Source organism: Chiloscyllium plagiosum, chromosome 22, assembly GCF_004010195.1.
Source record: "Chiloscyllium plagiosum isolate BGI_BamShark_2017 chromosome 22, ASM401019v2, whole genome shotgun sequence".
Classification (NCBI taxonomy): domain Eukaryota; kingdom Metazoa; phylum Chordata; class Chondrichthyes; order Orectolobiformes; family Hemiscylliidae; genus Chiloscyllium; species Chiloscyllium plagiosum.
Genome location: NC_057731.1, coordinates 53,757,379 through 53,768,812, shown reverse-complemented (window position 1 = coordinate 53,768,812; position 11,434 = coordinate 53,757,379). Strand labels below are relative to the sequence as shown.

At 41.0% G+C, this 11,434-nt stretch overlaps 1 protein-coding gene across 1 annotated transcript in view; it reads right to left on the bottom strand.

Annotated features, from left to right (window-relative positions):
* cfap58 (cilia and flagella associated protein 58) overlaps positions 1-11,434 on the bottom strand; it is a 189,409-nt gene that overhangs the window by 72,059 nt on the left and 105,916 nt on the right. Inside the window, exon 16 of the mRNA XM_043712232.1 lies at positions 5,528-5,661. Coding sequence (XP_043568167.1) covers positions 5,528-5,661 — 134 coding nt within the window. The remainder of the gene's footprint in view (positions 1-5,527; positions 5,662-11,434) is intronic.

Below are 11,434 nucleotides of genomic sequence, written 5' to 3'. Positions count from 1 at the left end.
CCTCCAGTCTGAAAAACAATCCTCCACCACCACCCTCTGTCTTCTCCCTTTGAGCCAGTTCTGTATCCAAATGGCTAGTTCTCCCTGTATTCCATGAGATCTAACCTTGCTAATCAGTCTCCCATGGGGAACTTTATCGAACGCCTTACTGAAGTCCATATAGATCACATGTACTGCTCTGCCCTCATCAATCTTCTTTGTTACTTCTTCAAAAAACTCAATCAAGTTTGTGAGACATGATTTCCCATGCACAAAGCCATGTTGACTATCCCGAATCAGTCCTTGCCTTTCCAAATACATGTACACCCCCATCCCTCAGGACTCCCTCCAACAACTTGCCCACCACCGAGGTTAGGCTCACCGGTCTATAGTTCCCTGACTTGTCTTTATTGCCCTTCTTAAACAGTGGCACCACATTTGCCAACCTCCAGTCTTCCGGCACCTCACCTGTGACTATCGATGATACAAATATCTCAGCAAGAGGCCCAGCAATCACTTCTCTAGCTTCCCACAGAGTTCTCGGGTACACCTGATCAGGTCCTGGGGATTTATCCACTTCTAACTGTTTCAAGACATCCAGCACTTCCTCCTCTGTAATCTGGATATTTTGCCAGATGTCACCATCTATTTTCCTACAGTCTATATCTTCCATATCCTTTTCCACAGTAAATACTGATGCAAAATATTTGCATCAAGTTTTGACATATTTTGCTCCTGCTGGCATTATCCACCATTTGCTTTTGACTTGCTGTTCCACACATAAGTCCACTACAGTACCTGTGCCCATTGGCTTTTAAGCTGGGTGCAATATAGGGTTCATCTAACCTATCCCTATAGTAGACATACTCAAGTGCAGGTTGAATGATGTTTGCACATGAGCACCAATTATTTGTTTTCTGCCATACTGTGAAAATTGTGCAAAGATAACATCTGCTACCGTAGCACAACACTGTCAATATTAAAGGTAGACAGCCACTAAATCTTCCTTTGCCTCAGGGATCATGGCCTGCTTCAAGTTTTAACCATAACACAGGAAGACAGAGCATGACTTTCTTTACACTATTCAGACAGGGGTTGGTATGGTGCCCTCTCACTCCAATGCCCGAAAGGAAGATTGGTTATTGTACATATTGCTGAACGAGTCAATCATTCTACACCTTAGGAGAACCAAATATTTAAAATAATTAGTGCTGTTGTTTAATTTTAGTATATAGTCATTGCTGAACTTCCTGTAAAGCAGTGCCATCCTTAATTCAACTGGCCACAGTCTAACAGCTGATTTAATGTGATGTCCCTGTGGTGCCACTTCCCGTGACTTATATGTTGATCACGGTGCTGATCCAAACTGCCTGAAGAATTGTTGCATCCTTAGCTAACTGTTTCTGCAGTTCTTCATTCAGCAACTAGTACAGATTAGTCAGAGCCAGTCCTAAACTTCATTAGGCTCAGCATCTCCATCCAATGAAGAAAGACTCCTCCTTCACAACTTTCCAAGGCAATTTGTGTTTGGTGTGGCCATTTGTTTGATTTATTGATGGGATGAATGTATGTTGGCAATGACAGTGCCTGTTGCTTCAATCTAATTCCCTCTTGAGAAGTTGGTAGTTAGCTATCTTCTTGAAATGCTGAAGTTTGCGTGATGTACTACCACACTGCTGTCAAGTAGAGGATTCCAGGATTTCTTTTTATCCTGGGCCAATAAGAGATTTGTGACAGTTTTGTAAAACAGGGTGGAGAGTGACTTGGAGGTGGTAGTTCTCCCAGGCACCTGTCAGACATGCTCTTCTCTTTGTACAGGTTGTGAGTGCTGTCTAAGAAGCCTTAGCGAGTTGCACCGTGAGGAGAAGGGAGTGAATCTTTAAGATGATAGCTGGGGTGCCAATCCAATACGCTGCTTTGTTGGCATGCCAATTTTCTTGAGTGTTGTTGGAGTTGCATTTACCCAGGCAAGTGGAAGCTATTCGATCCCAGTCCAAACATATATATTGTAGATGATGGAAAGGTTTTGAAGAGTCAGGAGGTGAGTGGAGCTCCAGAATGTTGAGCATGGTGGATTCGATGATAGCAGTGTCATTAAACTTCAAGGAGAAAGAATTTCTTCAAATTTCTCTTAGAATCAGAGTCACTTAGTCCATAAGTCTGCACTGCCCAGAAAAAAAACCTCTCAGCCTAATCCCATCTAATCAGGGCGGCACATTGGCTCAGTGGTTAGTATTGCTGCCTCACAGTGCCAGGACCTGGGTTCAGTTCCAACCTCGAGTGACTGTCTGTGTGGAGTTTGCATGTTCTTCCTGCGTGGGTTTCCTCCGGGTGCTCCGGTTTTCTCCCACAGTCAAAACCTGTGCAGGTTAGGGTGGATTGGCCACACTGACTTGCCCATTGAGTCCAGGGATGTGTATGCTCAGTTGGTTAGACATGGAAAATGCAGGGTTACAGGTAAAGGATGGGGGATGGGTCTGGGTGGAATGCTCTTTGAAGGGTCAGTGTGGACTTGATGGGCCGAATGGCTTGTTTCGACACTGTAGGGATTCCACGGTTCCAACATTTGGTCCAAGGACCTGCAGATTATAGCAATGCAGGTGCTTAATCAGAAACCTTTTAAATTAGCTCTCATTTTGGAGATGGTTGTTGCCTAGTATTTGTGTGTTGGAAATGGTACTCACCCACTTGTCAGTCCAAGTTAACTAATTCCAGGTCTTGCTGCATGCAGTCACGGACTGCATCATTAACTGAGGAGTTCCAAGTGGAACTGAACAGTTCAATCAACAAATATCACATTCCTGACCTTATGATGGAGAGGGGGACATTGATGAAGCAACTTCAGTGAAGTCAGTGCTGCTAAACTGCTACCTGTTACCTTTTGCAAGACACTGCAGAATAGTTAAGCGGGCATTTTATCCATTTCTGAAATGACCATGCATCACCTTCTGCTGAATCACGTCATCCAATTAACCTCAGCTCAGTGCACAAACTATCTGATTATTATTTCTCCTCACTGGAAATATCCATCATTTTCTCATGAAATATCATTAACAAGGTGTTAATAGGCTACTGCAATCGCATGCAGTGCCATCCTTACTTTCTCCTCAATTTATTTTAACGGAATAATTAGAAATGATGGAACACATTGAAAAGCACTAATATCAGAAGCAGATGCTGTTATTATACTGCACTCTTTTTCTATCATTTCAGACCATTAGTGAAGAAATGCTAACCTTAATGCCCTGTGGAAAGTATAGCTATAGGTTATTTTCTCATAACTAAATGTTAATTTCACACATAGGCTCAATGTGAAAGGTAAATACATTATGGATGAAAATCTCGAGTGTTCAAAAGGCAGACATACAGTAAACATATAAGTAAATACAATACTATTGCACAAAACTGATTCCATTTGTTCACAGAACCATAATATAGATTCCCAAATAAACAGTTAACTGATATAGAACATAGAACATAGCATAGTACAGGCCCTGATATAATTGAGTGTTCAACACTAAAGAATAAAGTTTGCTGTAGAATATAACCAAAATGCTGTCAGAAAGTTCTGCCTATGCTGCCATTCAAATTCAAAACCTTCAACAGGCCCTTTGATCTAACCATTAGGTAATGAGCTACCTCAATGTATAGCTTTATTAATATGCTGAACTAACAAAAAGTGAGACTTACTAAGTTTCATATTGTGATTTGTTTTTTTTAACCCAGTTCCACTCAATGATGTTTAGAAGCTCGCTGAGAAATTGAGAGGTAAATTGAGAGAAGGGGCAAGCATCCACCTTAGATTGTCAGTTGTGGTTCAGTTAGTAATGTATTCAACTATAAGTCAGAAGTTCGTGGATTCAAACCCCACTCCATAAACCTGAGCACAAAATGTAGGTTGATACTTCAGTGCAGTACTGTGAGAGTGCTACGCTGTTGGAGGTGCAATTTTTCAGGTGAGGCATTAAAATAAAACCCTGCCTGTGCGTTCGTGGGGGGAGGGGGCATCAAGATTCCAAGGTATATTCCTCGCCAGTGCCCACCCCTCAATCAACAGCATTAAGAAAACTGACCATCTCGTCATTATCTCATTTCAGTTTGTGAGATTTTGCTGTGCATATCTGGCTGCCTTATTTCCAGCATTGAAATGCTGCTGATATTTTAAAATAACTTTATCAGCAACGACGTGCCATGGGATGCCCAAAGATTGTGAAAGTTTCTAGCTGTATAAATACAAGATTTTACTTGCTTGGGCAAAAATGTAAATATGCTAATTTTTGCAAGTATATTTAGAGGGGTGGCAATTTTGCCCACATGAAGAACCTCCAGGCTTAGACAGGCATAGAAAAATGTCAACCAAAGATTTCCACTTTTCACTATCGTGAGTGAACAAAAGAACAAACCTGACAAAGCTGATGCATTCAACTTGTCATTCCTTACTGCTTCAACTTACAAACAAGGGTGATTTTCTAAACTTGATGAATACCAAGACCTTCAGGGATTAGTGCATGGGCATTAGTACGTAATGCCTTCAGTTGGTAAAGGAGTGTTTTGTCTTGAACAGAAGCCACTACCACAATCCTTGCAGAAAGATGGGGCATAAAAAGGATTTAAAATATTAGAAAGCTCAAGCTTTTCTCTTCAAAGCTGAATTTTGTTAGCTATAACAGAACAAAGACCTGTGTATACTGGAGATCTGAAACAAACAAACACAGAAATTGCTGGAGAAATCCAGCAGGTTTGCCAGCAATTATTGAGAGAGAAACAGAGTTAACATTTTGAGGTTTTGTTTATTTCATTGGCTATAAAATGCCTTGGGATGGCCTGAGGCTGTGAAGGTGTTCAATTACTTTCTAATTTTCTTTTCTTTGAGGATGAATGGTAAGCCTAAGTGGAACTACCAGATAGCAGTCAACTTATTATACAACTTAACATCAACAATTACATTATCAATTCCTCGGCACAAAGTATTGCTGCAACTATTCTAAAAGGAAAATAAAGAGGAAGTAAATTATAAAAATAGGAAAATTTGTTTTTAAGAAGGAAAACAATTGATGTTCACAATAAATGGTAAGGGCATTGTGATTGGTAATGATTTAATTCCAAGAAAAAACAGGAGATGAATTCAACAATATGGTGCATGGTCAGCAATGACCTATTTTACTATCCACACCAATAGCCCAGATAATTAAAGCTGGCCACCCTAATTCCTTCTCTACTCCACCTGCAGAGAGAATAAAGGAATGAGATTGGGTAGTAATGTACTTTGCTCTCCTGTCACTCTCCAAAGGTAAACCATCAGAAATGAGGAAAAGCCAATAAAATGAAGCTACATATTAGATAACCCAAAATATGGTTCTAGCTTAGCATGGGTACACTGTATAAGTTATGAAGGTTCAAAATAAATACCTTATTTTCTTTACAGATAAACTTGGGGTGCTAACCTTGGAATGTCTGGTAAAAGTACCACTACCTTCCTCAGGAGCTAACAGTTCTCTGAGGAAGTGTAACCTTGCCAGTTTGTTCATAATTGCTTAATATTTCATACTTAGCCAGCTGTTCCTTGCGTTTCTGATTGTGATACTTCTTTTTGATATTCTGCAGTTCCTGGGCTAGACGCTCAATCTCATACTTGTACTCCTGACTCTGTGATTCAAACATGTTCAACTCTGAAGTCAAGGCCTATCAAAATAAAATTGAATAAAAGATCATGACAGTAACAAATAATTAACTTGTGGTTTCATTTCTTCAAATGATTATCAATTGTTATAGAAGGTTTTGTCAATGCTATTTTGAAATAACAATTGCAATGAACTTGAACCTGTCTACTCAATATGAGGCTTCATATTAATCCCCAATAAACAATGACAATCAGAAGTTGAAAACATTGTGCAGTATCTTAGGTGCTTCAAAACTCATCAGAGGTTGAAAGTGATTAAAATATCACAAAAGGCAAAGATGTATCATGGTCAGCTTCAGTTTAAACTCTTTAGAAGGTGGCTGAGGTATTATAGTACAGGTGACAAAAATGTTTCTCCACCATAAAATCCATGCTTGCATAGCATTCTTTTATCAACAAACCCATGAATCAGCAACTGTGTATCCATGACCTAAACGTGGTGTCCAAATCATCAAAGATCAGCCCCTTTCGACAAAGAAATGTAGTAGTTTAAACTACACAGCTGCAACACCAACTACACCACCCAAAAGAATCCTATTGTACACAATGCAGGACAAGTTGTTTTTTTTGAAAAAGATACCCAAGAATCAGTTGTTTTCACATTTTCAGATGTGCACATTGTCTCACGAGCTACCTATTAAGGTGGCTTCATTATTTTGATTTGGTGTCTTTTCATCAGAATTTCTTGCAGAGAATTACTTGAACATCCAAATGCAAGTTTCCATTTCAGATGAGAAAGAGGGAGGAATTGTTTTCCCCACTAATTATATTTTCAGAGAACTTCAATTCCTGTTTTCTGGATGGCAGGAAAGTCAGTGAGAAATTTGTTCAAACCCACTTTGATTCTTACGATTAAAGAAAAAGGCTTATTCCCTTGAGTGGAAGTAGTCTTTGCATCTATACAGTGAAAGATTAACTCTGCAGACTTAAAACTTTGTGAAAGTATAATTCTCCCCTGAATAACCATAAATGCAATGCAGGCATTTGAGGACAGGAAAGGTCAGTGAGCAGAGGTTGCTCAGGAGGTTTTTTAGATAAACATCTGCAAAACAGGCAGAAATTTACTACTGTATCACTATAAACTCCACAATGATGCATTGAGTGCATTGTGTTATGTAACAAATATGAGACTTTCAGCTGGATGAATTCCTGTGACAGATTATATAATGTACACTTATGCGCTCATTTCCAGAACACTACGATTCCAACAGCATCACCTACTGGTCAACTGAGGCAGGAGTAAAGTGCACATCACTCCCCTGATGGAAACTGCTGCATAAAAACAAACACTTCACATCAATTATTCTGCTTTAACAGGTGCAAGATGTAACGGAAGACTGCAGAGCCTCGGTGTGCATAAATGCCATCTTGCTAAAACTCAGGACGGACAGAAAATTACTTTGCTGGCCAACATGAAAGGAAGACTCCAGGCAAATGTCGACATTTAACTAAATAAGAATCAACAGTAATGTCGATAAGTCTGACAAGTTCTCTACAGGTTTAGCTTCATCTCAGGTTGACTGGTAAACAATGCACTCATTTCAAGTCTTCAATGAAGCTGTCAATAAATCTGTCTAAACCAAAATGCCACGCTTTAGACTGTCAAGGAATGATGTGCCAATCACTACCCATACCTCTTGTTGGTGGTGCAATGACAATGAGATTCTTACACAATATTAGACAGCTTTGAGCATGATATTTCGATTAGACTGACTCATATAGCTAAGTACTGTGGGTGAACTGTGTACATTATATTCCACTATGAAGCAACTTTTAGCTTGCAAGGAGGCTGGTCAACATTAATGATCAGTGCTGCTTCCTTCAGTCCCAATCTGCAGCCGGAGGTAGCCTTCTTAAATTCTTTTATATTTCTTCCCTGACATTTGTATTTGAATAAGTTTATTTCAAGTTCAAGTGTCAATGACAGCATCAGTGGAACTGGATGGTAGGAGTTACTGACACTGACTAGGTTTTGAAAGAAATGTGAAGTATTATATTATACATTTGAGCTCGTCTCATTTCAGTAAGTGAAAAGACATTAGAAAGATAAATTTTGTGACTAATGCTCTTCAAAGATTGCTGTAAGTTTGGTTAATCCATTGACATAATGTCCAGATCAGCTACAATCTAACTGAATGGTGGAACAAGCTCAAACAGCTGTATGGTCCACTCCCATCCCTAAGCTTCCGTTGAACCACATTTTATCGGAACATAACTGTTTACTTTAAATAGATTAGCACCTCTATTAAAATAGCAGATAATCTTCTTACTTACAAATGTGTTAATCATTTGTACTCTAATATTCAAAAAATCCTAAATTCATAGCAATAAGACTGAGTCACCATTCTAAAACAGAAGGGAAAGCAGCAGGATACAAATTCTAATGCAGATTAGCAATCCAAAATGTTAACCTATCTTTACTCTTTCAGATGACAGACAATCCCCTGAATATTTTCTATACCCTCTGTTGTGGCATCTCCAGTATTTTCAGCTTCTCTTTCCATCCCGAATGATAAACTGCACCTTTGATTATTATTTCACAAGCATGCTGGACACACATCCAATATGTTTCAAACTTCCAGTGTGTCACGTGCAGATTAATGCCTCTAGAGAGTCATAGATCAGACATTGCAGCAACAGACATTAATGTTGAAAACTTCAGCATTTAAATCAATGCTACAAATTAAATTGGCTTCAAGTGTTACACTTAACAGTTTCATGACAGAAGCAGAATTTCTATACTAAAGATAAGATTCAATCTAGAAAAGGGTATTACAAGAATATCAAATGTTCTGGGGCCCTTAAACTCTGATTTATAATATTAAAAACTCAATTTTGCTTTGGTAAAGGTTATGAGATGGAAAAGAAATGTATCTTGTGAAGTTGTAGAATGAATCTCCTTTTCAATACCAGCTCCACTTGTGCTTTTTTATGTCAATGATTTCAGATTGTTATCACATAGTAATCCTCCATCATCGTCGCGAGAAAGAAAATGAGCTGCTTCTCTGGACCCTTACAGGTTATCTGGCATGATCACAGCCCTTTATCATGCTTGGAAAGATGTCCTGTATAGATTGAAGGTCAAGCAAAGCTACTTTGTCATTCTTATAATGTCAATGCACAAACCACTCCCAATGCTTTTTCTTTTAAAAAACCCTCCTTTATCCAAATATATAGACCTTAGACTAATAGGAAAAGTAATGGATAAAATAATTTAATTAACATTAGGATGTCTGGCTCCTTGACCTCCAATTAATAGTAGCACAATTTTCAATCTAAATAGTTGTCTAAAAGTTGGCTGTGGAACAAGACAGAATGAAAGGTCAACAACACAGTAAGCAGCTTTTTCATTATTTCACCAATAAATCAGGGCCAGCAGAGTAGAAGGAATAATGCAGTGACAGTGGGGCAAACCATCAGGTTCTCAATGACAGAGGTTCCGCCTCACTCTCTATCCTACGTCTTGACAGACCCATCCTTCAAGCTGTGAGTACTAACTCATTTTCCCTAAATGAAAATTATGCATATGCATCTTTGGCTTTCTACAATTTGGGTCTGGATTCTAAATGCTTAAGCTGATATACCTAACCCACTGGTACAAGTATCACTTGGAGAATGGGATATCAAAGTGTTTTTTATTGGATTCTAATCCAGAAACCTAATGATCTGGAAGCATATGAGTTCAAATCCCACCAATCAATCAATTCAACAAACATGGAATAAAACACTTGTGCTAGTGTTGGTCACCACAAAAACAAGTAGATTGTCATCAAAACCCACCAAATGAGGTCCTCTAGAAAAGGAAATCTGCCATCCTTAGCAGGTCAGAATAGACAGGCAGGAGGCTGGAAGAACACAGCAAGCCAGGCAACATCAGGAAGTGGAGAAGTCGACATTTTGGGTGTAACCTTTCTTCAGGACTGGGGTTGGGTCGGTTGAAGCTGCAGATAAAGGGGGTGGCAGGGTTAGGGTGGCGAACTGGGGATAGCTGAAGACAGGTAGAGGGTATGGCCCGGTTGGTCAATGGGAGGAACGAATCTGGTTGGTGGCAGGGGGCAGTGGAAGGGAAAGGGAGGGGCTAGGAAGGGAGTCAGGAGATGGGGACAGAGGTTATTTGAAATTGGAGAAGTCAATGTTGAGTCCTTCAGGCTGTAGGCTGCCCAGGTGGAAGATGAGGTGTTATTCCTCCAATAGGCGCTGTGGTTTGTTTTGGCAATGGAGAAGGCCAAGGATGATCATGTTAGAAAGGGAGTGGGAAGGGGAATTAAAATGGGCAGCGACTCGGAGGTCCAGTCAGCCCCTGCCAGCCCAGTTATGATGCCCAGTGAACCTTTAGCTAGGTTTACGTTCGGTCTCCCCGATGTAGAGAAGACCATATTGGGAGCACCTGATGCAGTAAACGAGGTTGGAAAAGAGGCAGGTGAATCTCTGTCTCACCTGAAAGGACGGTATGGGGCCCTGGATGGAAGTGAGGGGGTGGTGTATCGGTGGATTTTGCATCTTTTCCAGTTGCAGGGGAAGGTTTCTGGGGTTTGGGAGTGCGGGGGAGGGGGGTTGTTGGTGTGGAGAGTGACACAAACCAAGGATTAGTGAATGGAACAGTCCTTGCGGAAGGCAGACAGAGGTGGGGAGAGGAAGATGTGGCAGAGCTGCTGACCTGCAGCCAGCCAGCAGACCAGCTCTCCCTCCTCACCCGTCCACCCCCACAATGCACCTTACCCCTTCACTTCTCCCTCTTCACCTCACCGCACCGCCCTGCCCGCCCCCCACTCCTTCCCAGAAAAACACCACCCCCCTATCTCCATCCAGGGCCCCAAACACTCCTTCCAGATGAGACTGAGGTTCACCTGCCTCTCTTCTAACCTAGTTTACTGCATCAGGTATTCCTGATGTGGTCTTCTCTACATTGGCGAGAGCAAAGGTAAACGTAGGGAACAGTTCACCGCGCATCTCAGCCAGGCCGGCATGGGGCTAACTGGACCTCCCTGTCACCGCCCATTTTAATTCCCCTTCCCACTCCCTTTACGACATGACCATCCTTGGCCTCCTCCAGTGCTACAACAAACTAAACAGCAAATTGGAGGAACAACACCTCATCTTCCGCCAGTGCGGCCTACAGCCTGGAGGACTCAACATTGAGTTCTCCAATTTCAAATAACCTCCCTCCCCATCCCCCGACTCCCTTCGCACCCCCTCCTCATTCCTTCCACTGCTCCCTACCACCAACCGGATTCATTCCTTCCATTGACCAATCAGTTGTACCCTCTACCTGTCTTCAGCTATCCCCACTTCACCACCCTGCCCCAGAGACCACCCTTTATCTGCAGCTCCCCCCTACCCACCCTGAGTCTAAAAGTTGAAGTTCTAAATTGAAGAAAGGCCAATTTTGATGGTATTAGGCAAGAACCTTTGAAAGCTGTTCGCAGGTAAAGGGACGGCTGGAAAATGGGAAGCCTTCAGGAATGAGATAACGAGAATCCAGAGAAAGTATATCCCTCTTAGGGTGAAAGGAAAGGCTGGTAGGTAAAGGGAATGCTGCATGACGAAAGAAATTGAGGGTTTGGTTAAGAAAAAGAAGGAAGAATATGAAAGGTACAGACAGGATAGATCGAGTGAATCCTTAGAAGAGTATAAAGGAAGTAGGAGTATATTTAAGAGGGAAGTCAGGAGGGCAAAAAGGGAACATGAAATAGCATTGGCAAATAGAATTAAGGAAAATCCAAAGGGTTTTTACAAATATATTAAGGACAAAAGGGTAACTAGGGAGAGAATAGG